General features: G+C 41.1%; 1 protein-coding gene across 1 annotated transcript in view; it reads left to right on the forward strand.

The window, feature by feature from the left end:
- The window catches only part of LOC131817374 (zinc finger protein 345-like), a 90,604-nt gene extending 74,416 nt beyond the window's left edge, over window positions 1–16,188 (forward strand). Inside the window, exons 5-8 of the mRNA XM_059150656.1 lie at window positions 1,202–1,260; window positions 8,537–8,663; window positions 9,148–9,243; window positions 13,227–16,188. Of these exons, the coding sequence (XP_059006639.1) occupies window positions 1,202–1,260; window positions 8,537–8,663; window positions 9,148–9,243; window positions 13,227–14,989 (2,045 nt within the window). The 3' untranslated portion in view covers window positions 14,990–16,188. The remainder of the gene's footprint in view (window positions 1–1,201; window positions 1,261–8,536; window positions 8,664–9,147; window positions 9,244–13,226) is intronic.
- Window positions 16,189–18,209: the final 2,021 nt, after the last annotated feature.

Here is an 18,209-nt window from a genome sequence, read left to right on the forward strand (position 1 = left end):
CACCTAAAGGGTCTCACAAGAAGGTTTTTCTTAGAGATAATGAATAACCTTTTTCTCAGACAATAGCTAGTCCCTCAAGGTCCTAGAAACCTTGCTTCCAAAATTCCTTAGAGTCTTCAGCCATTCCTAATCTCCTCCCAATTTACAAGTATGTAATAGACCACTCCTCACATCCCTGGGGCAGCAGTTCTTCCTGCTTCTGGGTTTTGTCCCCATGCTTTAATAAATCACCATTTTGCTCCATCTTTCTTGGTCAATGGCTCCAGACCTCACCCCACAGAAACTTAGCTATGTTCTAGAACGTCATCCCTGGGATAGAACTCCCCAGTGGGATTCATGCTCAGTGGGGAATCTTCTTCTCTCTCTCCCTCTGCTACTCCCCTCCTTGTGCTCTCTCTCAAATAAGTAAATAAAATCTTAAAAAAAAAAAAAAAAATGAGTGGGGGGGGAAGAGCAGACAAAGGAAAGCTTTGAAACCTAGTCTGATTATTTTTGTAAGAGATATTTGTATTTCTAAGGGAAAACTCCATTTGTAAGTCTGTCTCCCTTTGTGTAGCTGAAAGAGGCAGAAAGTATAAATCTCCAGAAACTTGGATCTATGAAGAAGGCATGCATTAAATCAGAATAACAACCACAGCTTTGATTACTGCTTTTTGCCTGGTCACCTTGCCAAATGCTTCCCAATAGGATCCTGTGTGGTGTTTCAAGAAAAGATTATATCCAGTACCCCTACTTGGATACTTCACCAAGGTCACTTGGTGAAGGTGGAAATAACAGTGTTATGTTAACTAAATGCTCCAGGCGCTTCTAGGTGAAGCCAAGGTTAAGGAAGAATCTTCCCCTGAATAGAAGACAGCTGAGTGCTGGCTTTGGCTCAAGCTGAGGTAGCCTGGGCTCCGCCCAGTGATTCTAGAAGCATCAGGTCCGTGCCGCACACTCTTTTTCTTTCTTTCTGCTCTAGCAGAAGTTGTGTGGCCCTGGTTGGGGAGGACCCACGAAAGAGAGAAGGAAAAAGTCAAAAATTTCTCTCCAGGGAGAAATTCCTTGTTTCTGAATAGCTCCTGACACAAAGGACTAGGAAATGGGGCCTTTTCTGCATTACAAAGTCCTACCTGCAGGCGAGCAGTTTACAGGTGAAGAGGCACTCTCTGGTGGTGTCTTTAAAAGCATTTTCTCCTGATGCTGCTGTGGTTTCTCCTAGAATCTCTCCTGAAGACCAACACCAAAGGAGAAAGTGAAGAAGAAATGGCCCTTTCTCAGGTAAGCCTTGTGTCTGACTTCAGAGGTCTTGTCTTCCTTTTCTCCTGAAATTTCTCACATGTAGAAATGGCAAATACCTATTTTTCTAGTTCTGAGGTTTTTGTCTTATGTTTACACCTAATTTTTGAACCTTTTCAGAAATGATACTCAAGATTAGGTCTTTAGACCTAATGCCGGAGCCTTCTATCCCTTCTCTCCAACCCGGCTTCCAGAGGGCCATGCACAGTTGTCACTTTGAATGAAAGACCTGCCCACCAGTATTGAAAATAATCCCTTGGTGACAGATCCACGGGGCAGGAGTTGAGTTAAGGATTCCTGTTGCTGAAGGGGTCTGGTCCCAGGATATCAGTGAAGGAAAGTGGTCTTTCTTAGGTCTTACTAGGTCCCATCATCAGCTCTGTGTAGACTAGGAATAAGAAAATGCACAGATAAGCACTGGATATGAGCCCCTGAATAACTTGGAACATTCTCTAAAAAAAAAAGGGGTGGGGTCATACCCTTTAGCATGTGGAAAACATACTATATCTAAAACATACTAGATATTCCAGGACAGGGAAAGTATATATGATCAAAGTGTGTATAAATCCAGTGTATTCTCATAATTTCATTGACATTCTGATTTGCTGGTTAGGGGCTACAAGAATGTGGTGCCTACATGGGATGGGGTGTCTCTTGATCAGATGGGGGCTCTTAAATGTCGGGTGATGATCAGGTGTGGCCCAGGCTAGGGGAAGCAAGAGAACACACCTGAGGCAGAACAAAGGAGCTGGAAGTTCATTGGATACACAGCAAGGGAGCACGGGGCAAAAACTAGGAGAGAGGCTGTCTGCCAGGAGGTGGTGGGTGGGACCTGTTTTTACAGGGGGAAGATGAGGTATGGAGACAGATGGAATATTCCCTTTTTTGGGACTGGGACCTGGCTCTAAGCAGCCCATTGGTTACTTAGGGCCTATGGCTGTTTGGGGGTGGGTCGCCTGATGGGCCTGTCCCTGTTCAGGCAGGTAGTCACCGGGCCTTTTCCCATTCCAGTGCGCAAGCCTGTTTGCCTAAAAGTGGCCTCAACAAAGAACACACCTTTGCAGGGTTCTTGTCTGTCTGGAGCAGAAGAAAGAATCTTGGACACAAAATGGTGAAGGGATAGTGTATCAAGTGAAGGGGAGAACAGAAAGAGAGCCTTCTAGAGTGAGAGGATTCTGGAGTGGGTTGCCACAGAGCACTTTTATGGTGGTTCTTTTAGAGAAAAGTGACCAGGGCACCTCAATCTTCTTGATGTCACCCCCCATAGCACCAGGATTACCTCTTTGAATATCTCATCTCGATGTTTAAAACAAACAAGGTGTTCTGGTTGTGTTCCCTTACCTCTGCTTCCTTGTGGCTCCTCATTTCTGGGACTTTTGGTGAGCCTGTTCACTTAGCCCATTACCTATCCATCCCTACCCAGTCCCCCCAGTCCCTTACTCAACACCAAAGGTCACAGGTCCTTCAATGTACCTTAGGCACTTATACCAACTTGTTTAATCACAGCTGATGTTAACTTCTTTAAATGGCTTGATGCTTTCTGCCAGGTAGCAGAAAGCTACCAGGTATCCCCTGTAATGCTCATATGTTCCTTCTTACATTCATGAGAGTCTTTGATGGATTTCCTGAGTGATGTGCAGAAACCTTCACATTTCAGCTGGGAATTCCTTAGTTTCTCTTTGCTTGTAGTGTATGATCAGGAGAACAAAGCTAAATAAATGTAGAGGAAAATGAAATGTCCTTACAACGTGCCACCCACCAATAAATACTAGAGACACGCAAAGTGTGGCTTTCTTCAAGGAATTCACAGGTGCCTAGTGTAATGCTTTGTTAAGAGGCAAAAGCTACCTCAGGTGGACAATAGTCAGACTTCCAGGATCCTGTAAGTCCTCTTCAACATACGAAAATCCCTTCAGAATTGCTTTTATTTGTGTCCCCTTAACGGAAAAGCATATAATCAATGCCTTCTCAAAATCACACTGCAGCTCTTTTTGCTAATGGCTCCTGTTCCTGAGGTTAATAAAACAGATTTTTTTTTTTAACTAAATAATGTCTCAATCCTCTCTTGACTATTTGCTCACAAGCCACCTCACATGAGTTTGCACTGGGCAGGTGAAGGCTCCCACCTTGCTGTAGTTGGTAGCACGGACTTCTGGGAGTAGAGGATCTGACTCAGTCAGACCTCCCTCTTGTGAGTTTTTACTTGATTCCACACTCATGTCATAGACATACTCTTCAAAAAAAAGTAGATACTGTTTATGTTTATTTTAGAATGAGAGAGATGGTGTGTGTGAGAGAAAGAAGGAGGGTTGATCCAGGGAGAGGCAGAGGGGGAGGGAGAGACTTTCAGCTGACTCTGCTGAGTAGATCCCAGAACCCTGAGACCATGACCATGACCTGAGCCGAAGTCAAGAGGAAGATGCTTAACCCATTGTGCCACCCAGGCACCCTATTTCCTTCTTTGTATTTTCAGAAGAAGAAAACAAGGATCACATAGTTAACATGTTTGAGGATCTTAAAATCCTGAAATAGGTCACAAATGATTGAAAACAAAGTGTGCGATGAAATACTGTGTAGTGGGATCTTTGAGCACGGTGGTCAAGAGAGAATTCTTGAGATGCTGTATTGTACCAGAGAGTATGTTTATTGAAGTAGCCTAGGCATAGGATCTGTGGGCAGAAGCAGCTACAGGTAAGCCGCATGAAGCTGGTGGTTATATGCTCAGTGTTGGGGGGTAGGTAGGTGCACAGAGTATTAGATCACAAGTGTTTGTTCGAATTTGTACATGTAAAACTACTTTTGCAAGATTTCTCTGATACTATCATTCAATTTGATATTAATATCGGTGAGATGTACAGGGAGTCAAGAGACCCTTTAAGAATGTAGCTAGCAAGGGCACTGGATGGCTCAGTGGGTTAGAGCCTCTCCCTTCAGCTCTGGTCATGATCCCAGGGTCCTGAGCTCTAGCCCTGCATTGGGCCCGCTGCTCACCAAGGAGCCTGCTCCCCATCCCGCACCTGCTTCTCTGCCTACTTGTGATCTCTGCCTGTCAAATAAATAAAATCTTAAAAAAAAAAAAAAAAGAATGTAGCAAGCTGTATATATTTGATTCTTAGCAGAACTAGGAAGCCTGTGGGTCAGCTTTCTGCTTGTATCCTCATCATACCAAGCCTCATAAATAATAGCTGTTCTATCTGTATTATTCTATGTGTTTGTGTTGATAGTGGGAATAAAAGACAGAGGCAGCATCATCCGCAGTGTGATTTGTAAGTCTCACGTGAATGAAAACAGTTCTTGAATTAATCACCGTGACAGTTTTCTACTCTATGACTTTTAACGTGCATAAAACTACTTACTAAATGTATAGGTGGTGCATGATGTGTAAAAAGATAGATCTTTTCACGTGGATACCTTTTTGCTGCCATCATTCTTGTCCCATTTGACACCTGCTACGAACATTGATTCAGAATCCTCCTCTCTGTATATTGACCTGTGTGTCCTTTTCGATGGACTCTCAGACCCATAACCTGGGTTAAGACATGATCCCTTTGCACATTAGGTAAATGAGGTTTATGGTTCTCCATGAGTGGAGATTTTAGTGTTACAATGAGGTAAGGTTTGAACTGTAGGTCAGTCCATGGATTCCACGTTGGTCCCTCTGCCTCAAAAGTGGGCCAGCCCAAGCACTTCTCTGTGGGCAGCCATTATAGTTCTGTTTTCACCACAGGAGGCTCTGCCTATGGGGTGTTGTGGCTGAAGTAAATAACAAGTTGACTGGATTATCTGTTTTGTGTGTGTTGAGTTTGAGGATTTCTTTTTTCTTTTTTTTTTTTTTTTAAGATTTTATTTATTTATTTGACAGAGAGAAATCACAAGTAGATAGAGAGGCAGGCAGAGAGAGAGAGAGAAGCAGGCTCCCCGCTGAGCAGAGAGCCCGATGCGGGACTCGATCCCAGGACCCTGAGATCATGACCTGAGCCGAAGGCAGCGGCTTAACCCACTGAGCCACCCAGGCACCCGAGTTTGAGGATTTCTTTATAGATCCAGGATATCATCCCTTTGTCTATATTATCATTTACGAGTATCTTCTCCCATTTGGTGGGTTGCCCTTTTTTTTTGTTGTGTTGACTGATATTCTTTGCTGTGTAGAGGCTTTTGATCTTGATGAAGTCCCCAAAATTCATTTTTGCTTTTGCTTCCTTTGCCTTTGGAGACATGTCTTGAAAGAAGTTGCTGCAGCCGATGTCAAAGAGGTTACTGCCTATATTCTCCTCTAGGATTCTGATGGGTTCCTGCCTCACGTTGAGGTTTTTTATCCATTTTGAGTTTATCTTTGAGTATGGTATAGGAGAACGGTCGAGTTTCATTCTTCTATACAGAACTGTCCAATTTCCCTAGCACCATTTATTGAAGAGACTTTTTTTGACTGCATATTTTTTCCTGCTTTGTCGAAGATTACTTGACCATAGGGTTGAGGGTCCATATCTAGTCTCTCTACTCTGTTCCACTGGTGTATGTGAACTGGATAGAGACTCCCAGCTCTATCCTTTTGAGTCCCTGGCCCCCCTTTTCTCCTGCTAAGGCTAAGAAAAGGACCAGTAGCCATCTGGTTTGACTGAGATAATGTAACAAGTAATTCCTCCTGCTGAGACAGAGGAAAAACACCAGAAGCCCAGTCCTGTTTGAATAAGAAAAGAAAGAGAAACAGCCCCCAAGGTGATTTAGCACTCTCCTGAGTTGCCTCCACACAGATTATACTTCCACAAGAAAGGGCCATTTGGCATTGAGAGACTGGGAAAGGGCCCTGGCCTTGAGAGACTGAGAACACACCCCACTACCGTCTCCCATTGCCTGTAACCATAAAAAGTCACTACCCTGTGGGGTGCTCAGTCTTTGGGAAGGATCCCACTGAGCTTGCTGGCATTAATAAAGCTATGTTCTCCCATCTCTCCATGTGCCGTTTGGGTTTCCCCGGCCACCTCAGATTTTCTGCAACATATGTGTCTGTTTTTATGCCGGTACCATGCTGTCTTTGTGATCACAGCTTTGAAGTAAAGCCTGACATCAGGCAACGTGATGCTCCCAGTTTTGTTTTTCTTATTCAGCATTTCCTTAGCAATCCGGGATCTTATCTGATTCCATATAAATTTTAGGATTTTTTGCTCCAGCTCTTTGCAAAATGCTGGTAGAATTTTGATCGGAATGGCATTGAAAGTACAGATGCTCTAGGCAGTATAGACATTTTAACAATGTTTATCTTTACGATCCATGAGCATGGTATGGTTTTCCATCTTTTTGTGTCTTCTTCAATTTCTTTCATGAGTGTTCTGTAGTTCCTCGAGTACAGGTCCTTGACCTCTTTGGTTAGGTTTATTCCCAGGTATCTTATGGTTCTTGGTGCTACAGTAAATGGAATTGATTTTCTAATTTCCCTTTCTGTGTTTTCATTGTTAGTGTATAAGAAAGCAACTGATTTCTGTACATCGATTTTGTATCCTGCCACACTACTGAATTGCTGAATTGAGTTCTAGTAGTCTGGGGGTGGAGTCTTTTGGGTTTTCCATATCAAGTATCATGTCATCTGTGAAGAAAGATAGAGTCTGACTTCTTCATTGCCAATTTGGAATCCCTTTTACTTCTCTTTGTTGTCTGATTGCTGTTGCTAGGACTTCTAATACTATGTTGAACAAGAGTGGTGCGAGTGGGCATCCTTGTGGTTCTGATCTCAAAGTGAAGGCTGTCAGCTTTTTCCCATTGAGGAAGATATTTGCTGTGGGTTGTTTTTTTTTTTTTTTTTAAGGTTTTATTTATTTATTTGACAGAGAGATCACAAGTAGGCAGAGAGGCAGAGAGAGAGGGGGACACACGCTCCCTGCTGAACAGAGAGCCTAATGTGGGGTTCGATCCCAGGACCCTGAGATCATAACCTGAGCTGAAGGCAGAGGCTTAACCCACTGAGCCACCCAGGGACCCCATCATTGTGGGTTTTTCATAGATAGATTTTATGACACTTCTTCAATGAAGACATATAAATGGCTAACAGACACATGAAAAAATGGTCATCATCACTAGCCTTCAGGGAGACTCAAATCAAAACCACATTGAGATACCACCTTACACCAGTTAGAATGCCCAAAATTAACATGACAGTAAACACTAAGTGTTGGAGAGCATGTGGAGAACAGGGAATCCTCTTACACTGTTGGTGGGAATGCAAGTTCGTGCACCCACTTTGGAAAACTGTGTGGCGATTCATTAAGAAATGAAAAATAGGGTGCCTGGGTGGCTCAGTGGGTTAAGCCTCTGCCTTCAGCTCAGGTCATGATCTCAGGGTCCTGGGATCAAGTCCCGCATCGGGCTCTCTGCTCAGCGGAGAGCCTGCTTCCCCCCCTCTCTCTGCCTGCCTCTCTGCCTACTTGTGATTTCTCTCTCTGTGTGTCAAATATATAAATAAAATCTTTAAAAAAAAGAAAGAAAGAAAAAATAGAGCTCCCATATGACCCTGCAATTGCACTACTGGGTATTTACCCCAGAGATAGAGATAGAGTGAAAAGAAGGGCCATCTGTACTCCAACGTTCATAACAGCAATGGCCACAGTCACCAAACTGTGGAAAGAACTAAGATGCCCTTCAGCGGACGAATGGATAAGGAAGATGTGGTCCATATGTACTATGGAGTGTTATGCATCCATCAGAAACGATGAATACTCAACTTTTGTGTCAACATGGATGGGAACGGAAGAGGTTATGCTGAGTAAAACAAGTCAAGCGAGAGTCAGTTATCATATGTTTTTGCTTATTTGTGGAGCATAACAAATAACAGGGAGGACATGGGGAGATAGAGGGGAGAAAGGAGTTGGGGGAAATTAGCAGGGAGACGAACCATGAGAGACTGTGGACTCTGAAAAACAATCTGAGGGTTTTGGAGGAGTGAGGGGTGGGAGGTTGAGTGAGCCTGATGGTAGGTATTAAGGAGTGCATGTATTGTATGGAGCACTGGGTGTGGTGCATAAAGAATGAATTCTGGAATACTGAAAAGAAATTAAATAAATAAATAAAAATTTTAAAAAATTTAAAAAAAGGATAAGGTGAAAAGAAAAGGTTAAGTCAAATGTGGGATAAAATTTGGTGGGGATAGTCAGGTAAGTAGTGAAGGACAGGTGTTGGAGTCTAGCTGGAGACACTAACTCTCCCTCTTTGATCTTATGGCCCATTGTGAACTGTATCAGTGGCATTTGGTGACTGATATTTATTGCAGGGACAGCTGGCCTTCAGGGATGTGGCCATCGAATTCTCCGAGGAGGAGTGGGGATGCCTGACCCACACTCAGCGGCAACTGTACAGGGATGTGATGTTGGAGAACTATAGACACCTGCTCTTCTTGGGTGAGAATGACTCCTTGCAGATTTCCCAGACCCATACTCAGGGTTTCATTCTCCTTTGAAAACTGTCTCTTGAATGATTCCTCTTTGCATAACTGGAGATCAGATCACTGCACTAAGGAACACAAGTAAGGATTGGTAGGTGTAGTCAAAATCCTGATGATTGCTTTTCAGCTTTAGCCTCCCCTTCCTTCGGGTAACATCATTTCTGTAGATCAGCGGCTGTTGAAAGCCTGGCGTTGCATAAAATGGTACTGCCTGCATTTAAACTCCAATTTTCACTCCTTATTATTGTCTCAGCAGTACTTAGAAGCGCAAGTTAGGATGTGACTATTTGAAAGTCCTTCATGTTCTGCAGGGGCTGCTGGTCAACAGTGTTTGGCATATCATCTTTTAGAATTCTGCAATGTTCTCTCTTCTCTGCTAAGCGCAGTGTAGATTGAAAGACTCTCCAACAATATGTATATTTGGTTTCTCTATTAAACAGGTCTCATTGTGTCAAAGCCTGATTTGGTCTCCTTTTTGGAGCAAAAGAAGGACCCTTGGGATATGAAGAGAAAGAAGACAGTGGTCTTTAATCCAGGTAGGTGGGAATGGATGAAGCAGATGACAGAGGTGAAGTCCAAGTCTGAAGGAGGAAGGTAAACCTTCAAATGTGATTCTAGTAGCTCTGCTTGATTGAAAATCAGTTGGAGAAGCCCCGTCTTATGTCTCTGTCTCTCCCAGAGGGACATCTCCGAGCCAACATCATCATGCTTTAATTTTCTCTAAGGATTCTGCTTCAGCTCCAGTGATGGTCTATCATGTCCACAGGGAGGACCAGGAGACTCTCCTGGGAGTGGGTGGGTCTCCATAATCTGAGAGCTCTTCTATTGCTTTGAGAGTCTTGGGATAATCTCTCTATTTCTGAGGGTCTCTATGCTGAGTCTCTTCTACGTTCTACATCGCACATTTGCTTTATGTGAGAACGTGAGCCTGAGTAGTGGTAGGCATACTGGGGATTGGTGCGGAAATCCCCAGAACACTGGAGATAGACACCACCTGGTTTCTGGCTTATGCTTTCCAATGTTATGGAGGCTTTAATCTTAAACATATAAAACTGAGTCTCAGTCAGTTTATAGGGTAACAAAGCATTTCCCTAAGATTAGACAATATAATTATTTCACTTCAAATTCTTTTTGTAGTAAGGAGAAGTTTCCGTTCCATGTGTTCCATTCCCCAGTGGTGAACTAATGTAATGTCTCTATTTATTTGCTAGATTTCCTACACAAAGTAATATTATAGGAGATTCAGAACTTTTAGAACCCATAGCCTGAAATAAAGTCTCAATTCTTAGCTTATTAGTAATTGCATCACTTTATAATTTTGCTTCAAAATAAGAGGTTCCTGTGACTTTGTCATATGTTTTCACTTTCTTATTAGTTGTATATGAGACTCATCTTTACTTATAAGATCAAAAGTCCTGATATGACATGGGCATGTGGTTTATAAGAAGTGATGTAGATAGTAAATTTCCCACATTGAAAAAAATGTTCTGTTCATAAATGGAATTTTATTTTATTTTATTTTATTTTTAAAGATTTTAAAAGTAGATGGAGAGGCAGGCAGAGAGAGAGGAGGAAGCAGGCTCCCTGCTGAGCAGAGAGCCCGATGCGGGACTTGATCCCAGGACCCTGAGATCATGACCTGAGCCGAAGGCAGCGGCTGAACCCACTGAGCCACCCAGGTGCCCCATAAATGGAATTTTAGTTCAGGGACAATTAATCATAAGTCTTTTTTTTTTAATTTTAAGATTTTATTTATTATTTATTTGACAGACAGAGATCATAAGTAGGCAGAGAGGCAGGCAGAGAGAGAGGAAGGGAAGCAGGCTCCCTGCTGAGCAAAGAGCCCCATGGGGGGCTAGGTCGCAGGGATCCTGGGATCATGACCTGAGAGGAAAGTAGAGGCTTTAGCCCACTGAGCCACCCTTGCGCCCCAATTGTAAGGCTTTTTTTTTTTTTTTTTTTAACAATTTTACTCAGAATGTATCTGGATTTAATCCATTTAATACATTCTTATAAAATGATTGTCTGCATATTTTACAACTTTGATGGCATTTGCTTATTTAGAAAGGGAAGTTACTTGCTTCTCTGCTTTGCTCTAAAGAATTGATTATAACCTTGAATTCTGTGTAAGAAGAGGAGTATATCAGTAGCAGATCACATATTTTGATGGCACTTAAGTCCTTATTCATAATATTTTTCATTACACCTCTTCATGATTGATTTTAATGGAGATTCCTTACAGTTTTACTGTGAGTGAACATAAGTCAAAATTGAAAATGCCTTTTTCTATGGATATACAGAATTAAAATTATAGTTCTATAGAAGGTTGCCTTTAAAATCATTCATATATTTGGGCGCCTGGGTGGCTCAGTGGATTAAGCCGCTGCCTTCAGCTCAGGTCATGATCTCAGGGTCCTGGGATTGAGTCCCGCATCTGGCTCTCTGCTCAGCAGGGGGCCTGCTTCCCTTCCTCTCTCTCTGCCTGCCTCTCTGCCTACTTGTGATCTCTCTCTGTCAAATAAATAAATAAAATCTTTAAAAAAAAATCATTCATATATTTTATTCTGTAGATTTTTTTAGTTAAAATTGGGCTTATTTTGGTTTTGCCTATTCCATAATAATGTGCTTCCTTTTGTGTGGGATTTTCCACAAAATTAGTTAGTTGTGTTTTTTTTTTTTTAATCTATATTTTTTTAATAGGAAGACAGTTTTCAACACTTTTGAACAATGCGAATGTAACTCAAATATGAACCAGGCTTATGCCCTTTCCAAATAATATTATGTTTGTATTTGTCTATGTAAATATTACCCAGACATTGTTTGTAACTCATGTTATGTATTTCTGGTGGTTACGAATATTCTAGCATATCTAGGTGAGTTGTTATAATGCTAGCATTAATTTCTACATCTGTATTGTTGAATTTATATTCTCTTTGTATAAGAAGCACTTTTGGGGTAATCAAAAGTAATTCTTACATTTCTTTTAAAGATTTTATTTATTTGACAAAGAGAAATGACAAGTAGGCAGAGAGGAAGGCAGAGAGAGTGGAGGAAGCAGGCTCCCTGCCGAGCAGAGAGCCCGATGCAGGGCTTAGTCCCAGGACCCTGGGATCATGACCTGACCCAAAGGCAGAGGCTTAACCCACTGAGCCACCCAGGCGCCCTGAAGCCTTTAGTTTTTCATGTCAACCCTCTGCCCCCTTTCACTCTCCTATCTTTATGGGGTCCCCTTAATGAACATATCGGTCCACTTACAGGACTCTTATGAGTCCCAGACCCTGTCTTTTTGACATTTTTCTTTGATCTTGATCTTGAAGACAAGTGTCTTTAGATTGTCTGATTCTTTCTTTTGCTTGGGCAAGTCTGTGGGTGACCACTGGTGTGTTTTTAACTTCCGTCATTGTGTTCTTTAACTCCCTTTTGCTGCTTGGCTGATTGTTATACTTAGTCTCTTTGGGTTTACATTTTGGTCATGACCCATTTTCTGATCTCATTGAGTTTCATACCTGCTTTCTCTTCCTTTCTCCATGTGCATCTTTATGATGGTTAATTCTTTGCCATGCAAGTAAGACTTCTTTATTAACTGAGGGTTTGTTTGTGGGATTTCTTTTGTTCTCATGAGGGGAACACATTTTTCTATTTCTTTTATCACCTTGTGATCTTCTGTTGACTTTTCATAATTAAAAAAAAAAAAAGCCTCTGGACCCAGGTTTATGGACTTGCTTTGTAGAAAAGAACACAGACAATAGTAATTAGGGCATCTGTCACACATAATCTGGACATTTGTCATGTCTAAATTTTGTAGTTTCCCAGGTTACCAAAGTGCAGTTTCTTCTTTATAGACCACAATACCTTCCTTTCTCTGTTTCCCTTCAGATTGTCCATTGTTTGAAGAAATAGTCAACCTTTGTCTGAGTAGCTACCACACTGCTTCTTCCAATCTTAATTAGTTGGTCTTCTCTTTCAATCTGAACTTGATTTGGTTACAGATCTGTCAGTTTTTAATTTTTTTTTCTTGAAAACTAAATCCTCCTATTGATACATTCCTATTCTTTTTTTTTTTTTTTTTTTTTTAAAGATTTTATTTATTTATTTGACAGAGAGAGAACACAAGTAGGCAGAGAGGCAGGCAGAGAGAGAGGAGGAAGCAGGCTCTCCGCTGAGCAGAGAGCCCGATGCGGGACTCGATCCCAGGACCCTGAGATCATGACCTGAGCCGAATGCAGCGGCTTAACCCACTGAGCCACCCAGGCGCCCTGATACATTCCTATTCTTGCTAAATTCTATTTTCTTCATTTTTGTTTTATGTTGAATTTCCTTTCTTCCAGGGGTGCCAGGATGGCTTGTGTTTAAGCCTTTGACTTCTGTTCAGGTCATGATCTCGGGGTCCTGGGACTCAGTCCTGTTTCAGGCTCCCTGTTCAGCAAGTCCTGATGCTTCCTTCTCAGCCATCATGCTGACGTTCTCTGATTGTAGTAAGTGGAATGAGTTGACTTTTCTGTTTTTCAATATCTTTCAGCTGTATCTTCACAGGGCACCCTGAGCTTCCTGCCAGAGCCATGCAAAGAAGCTTCATTTCAAGATGTATCCATGGGTCGATATAAACATAGCATCCTTGAGAAGTTACACCTAATAATAGACTGGGATAATGATCGTAAAGGATATATCCAAATTGAGACTACTGCCCATAATAGTGAGAGATACAAAATACTTTGTAAAACCTTCCTTTTTAAGTCCATTAGTTCTGCAAGGCAGGGTGTTTCTGTCAGCAGGAGCTCCCCTCAAACACTCAAACGTCCATATTTATCGATGGAGAATGTGGAACATCTGGAAAGTTACCGAGCCTGTGCTGAACATAATGATTTGAACAATTCTGAAAATAGGATTGGATTGACCATTCATTCAAATATTTCTAAACTTCAGAGATTTCAACATGGAGAAACAACTGCTAAGTGGGATCCATTTGAGAGGTCCTTCACTAAAGACTCAACCCTTCCAAATTCCCAGAGCATTTTCAATGGAGAGGGAATTGCTCAAGGCAGTGAATCTGAGAAAAAATTTCATCAAGGCTCAAATGTTAAGAAACATCTGAGGACTCATTTTGCAGAGAACCACTTCAAACTTATTAAACATGGGGAAGTCTTTTCTCAAAGATCCATCCTTCTGTCTAACAGTATGCATATAAGGGATTGGCCGAATGAATGTGAAAGAGATTTTAAGCAGTGCTCCAGTTTTAGTGATCATCCAAAAATTTATATGGGAAAAAACCCATCCAGATATAAGAAGCCTGGGAACACATTTAGTCAGTCATTGGGGACACATATACATAAGACAATCTGTAGTGGAGAGAAACCTTACAAAAGTAAAGAATACAGCACAGACGTTAAATTGCCATCAACCCTTAATCACCATCACAGAATTCATACTGGAGAGAAACCTTTCCAATGTCAAGAATGTGGGAAGGCCTTTAAGCACAGCTCAAGTCTTACTCACCATCACAGAATTCATAGTGGAGGGAAACCTTACCAATGTCAAGAATGTGGCAAGGCTTTTAACCGCAGCACAACTTTTATTCAACATCACAGAATTCATACTGGAGAGAAACCTTACCAATGTCAAGAATGTGGGAAGGCCTTTAACCAGTCTTCACACCTTACTCAACATCAGAGAATTCATACAGGAGAGAAACCTTACCAATGTCAAGAATGTGGCAAGGCCTTTAACTACAGCTCAAGTCTTACTCGACATCACAGAATTCATACTGGAGAGAAACCTTACCAATGTCAAGAATGTGGCAAGGCCTTTAGCAATTCTTCACACCTTACTCAACATAACAGCATTCATACTGGAGAGAAACCTTTCCAATGTCAAGAATGTGGCAAGGCCTTTAACCGGATATCACGCCTTACTGAACATCACAGAATTCATACTGGAGAGAAACCTTACCAATGTGTAGAATGTAGCAAGGCCTTTAACGGGGAATCCAACCTTACTCGACATCACAGAATTCATACTGGTGAGAAACCGTACAAATGTGAAGAATGTGGCAAGGCCTTTAGGCAGCATTCAAAACTTATTCAACATTACAGAATTCATACTGGAGAGAAACCTTACAAATGTGAAGAATGTGGCAAGGCCTTTAGGCAGCAGTCAAACCTTCTTGAGCATTGCAGAATTCATTTTAGAGAGAAACCTTACAAATGTAAAGGGTGTGGGAAGGCGTTTATCCATCAGTCAGACCTTACTACACATTACAGAGTTCATACTGGAGAGAAACCTTAGAAATATGTAGAATGTGGCAAGGCCTTTAACTGGATGTCACACCTTACTGAACATCACAGAATTCCTACTGGAACTAGTCCAAACAAATTTGAAGACTGAGAGAATTTGGGAGGACTGCTGAACTCTTAACCCCACATCAGAGAATTCAATTTGGAGAGTGATTATACACATGTAAAGAATGTGGCAAGACCTTTAGGTAATGCTAAACCCTTGTTCCTTATCCAAGAATGTATAGTGGAGGTGATTCTACAAATAGAAAAATACAGCAAACCCTTTCTTAGTGCTCAAGCCTCTCCCAGCATTACAGAATTCATAGTAGAGAGAAATCTTGTATGTGTAAGAATGTGGTAAAGCTTTTGGACTCTCAACACTTAAGTCAGCATCCCAGAGTTCATACTGTGGAGAAATACTAGAAATGGAAAGAACATGGCAGGCCTCTGGCTGGAAGTCATAACTTGCTCAACATCACTGTTACCATCCAGGAACAAGACTGTAATATGTAAAGACAGTGGCCAAGCCTTTAACTAGAATTCAGTCCTTAATTGGTGTCCCAAGATGCAGTCTTGGCTCAAACTCTACAAACATAATGAATGAGGAAAGACTGTCTCTTACAGTTTAGGAAACATCAGAGAGTTCAGAGAAGAAAAGGAACTTGACAGATAAAAGTCCATAGATACGTATTTAGTTGAACATCAAATGTCAGTAAATGTCATAGAATTTCCAGAACAAAGCAGTACACTAGTCACTCTCTTCTTAGATTATATCAAAAAAGTCTTAATGCAAAATTAGTTAGATAATGTATGTGCTATTATGCTTCAAAAGATAGAAGGGATTTTCACATGAGTATAATTTCAGTGTGTTTGTGTTTCCATGGACCCTATATGAGATTTGTGACTTGCAATTATTCATGTGTTTCTATTCTTAGAACTCTTCAGAAAATTCATTTATTCCTAGTGAGTGTGTGAAAGTATGTGGGTCATTGTTATTACATCAGGGATATGAGATGCCCTTCTTCTTTATGTAGGATTCATGCATATCTAATTTTCCATGGAAGATGAAGGACTGTGTAACATACAATATATGAGGAAAATCTAAATGAATATTCCTCCTGTGGTTATAACAGTGATATAGATCCTCATGAAGTAGTTGTTCAGGACATCATTCTCCATTTATTAAAACTAAAAAAATTGTGACCATTACCAATTACATGTTTTACTAATTGGTGTTTTTAATGAAAACAAGATAGCAGTCTTCACAATAGTAATTGTTAGAGAGTATGAGTTGGTGGGTTTGAAATGAAGAAATCCTGACAGATATCAGAGAATAGCTAACTTATGTAAAATGATATACACTCATACACCCACATTTTTAGAGAATTACCAGAGTCCTGAAAGTGTTTTCATATGAAATACTAAGCTGGTAAGAAGTTAAAATAGAGTGCTGTCAGATGTCTTTTCCAAGCCTCACGGTAATGACAAAATCAGAACAATGTAGTAGATACAGAAGACATAAAGAGAAAATCTAAGTATTCCCTTCTTTAAAATCATCAAATCACAATGATAGCTAATGAATAAGAAAACGATGAATAATTCTAAACAGCCAGACTGTAACTCCATACTTGCACTAATACTTGCTTCAAATATAAAGGGCATAATTCTTGAATCCAAAGATACAGATTGCCTGAAAGGAAAGAAATACCAGACCCAACCATATACAGTCTTCAAGAGAATCACTTCAGCTTTAAGAACACTGACTGAAAGTCCAAGTGTGGAAAAGAATATTCCCTGCAAATGGAATTGAAAAGAAAGCAGGTTAGCTCTGCTTACATCAGTGAAAATAAACTTTAAGCCAGAGAGTGTAGTAAAACATGGCAAAGCTCATTTAACATAACGGGCTGACTTTGTGTAGTATTCATAATGATGTATTTTTTGGCAGAATGTCAAAAAAGACTTCCCCCATTGTTTTGATTTTGGAAGAACAGGGCAGTTTTTCTTTAGATTCAGTTGCAAATGATAGGCATCCTTAGCCTTAGTTGTGATAATGGCTTTAGTCCAAGCTGGGGTTTTTTTGGAAATGTACATCTTCCCGTAAGAAACCCTTATATTCTAGATGCTTCAACGTTTCTAGCATGGCTTACCTATGACCATGCATTTACTAAATATAAAAGGTTCACTCCTTTAATTGTGGAGAAAGGTAGCTAACACATGTAGTTATTATAAAGTTTTTTCTGGTGAGATAAACAACACCAGGCAAAGTGGGTGCAAGGCAAGATTTATTAAAAACACTCTCCGGCGAAGTTTCATGGCTCAGGAGAAGGGGAGCCAGGAAAGTTGCACCAGGAGGAGGTGGGCACCCTCAGGTGAGGTTCTGCGACTCTGGACAGAGTGGTGGAAGTCACACCCAAGGCAGGGAGAAGGGACCTTTTAAGGGGCCTCGAGGGGAGTTCAGGGGTCTTTTGTCAAGTTTCCCTTATTTGGTATTTCACCTGCTCATCAGGGTTCCATTGGTCCGTGGGAGCCCAGGACCGGAGGGTTTTCAGATTCCTGCTTGGGTCCTTGTTCTCTTGTCCGAGCTCAGGTTTTGTGGTGGGGACTTTCACCATCTTAAGTAGCCCTTCCTTTCTGCCAGCCCAACAGTTACGATTTGTCACATTAAAGCTGTAGGTTTGGGGTGCCTGGGTGGCTCAGTGGGCTGCCTTTGGCTCAGGTCGTGATCTCAGGGTCCTGGGATCGAGTCCCACATCGGGCTCTCTGCTCAGCAGGGAGCCTGCTTCCCTCTCTCTCTCTCTGCCTGCCTCTCTGTCTACTTGTGATCTCTGTCTGTCAAATAAATAAATAAAATCTTTTAATAAAAAAAAAGCTGTAGGTTTGTGTATTCATGTAGAGTCTGTAGTGACAAGACATTTCTCTTTATTTCTTTCTGCTCCTTGAGCAAAGAACAGTCTTTGTGCATTGCATGGTTGCATTGATTTGTCAAAATTTGGATACATAGGAGTCACTTAACTTTTAAAGACTAATTTTGTTTGATCTAAAGTATTCTTTAACATTTTTCAAATGAATGCTTTTCCTTAAAAAGAATAAAGTAGTAAAGGGGTCAATTCAATAAACAGATACAACTTTTATAATTATTTATGCACTCAACATAAAAGCACATAACACGTGAAGCAGCTATTAGCAGACAAGAACAGAGGAAGATAACAGCAATACATTAGAAGGGGACT

Source organism: Mustela lutreola, chromosome 16 (assembly GCF_030435805.1).
Source record: "Mustela lutreola isolate mMusLut2 chromosome 16, mMusLut2.pri, whole genome shotgun sequence".
Classification (NCBI taxonomy): Eukaryota; Metazoa; Chordata; class Mammalia; order Carnivora; family Mustelidae; genus Mustela; species Mustela lutreola.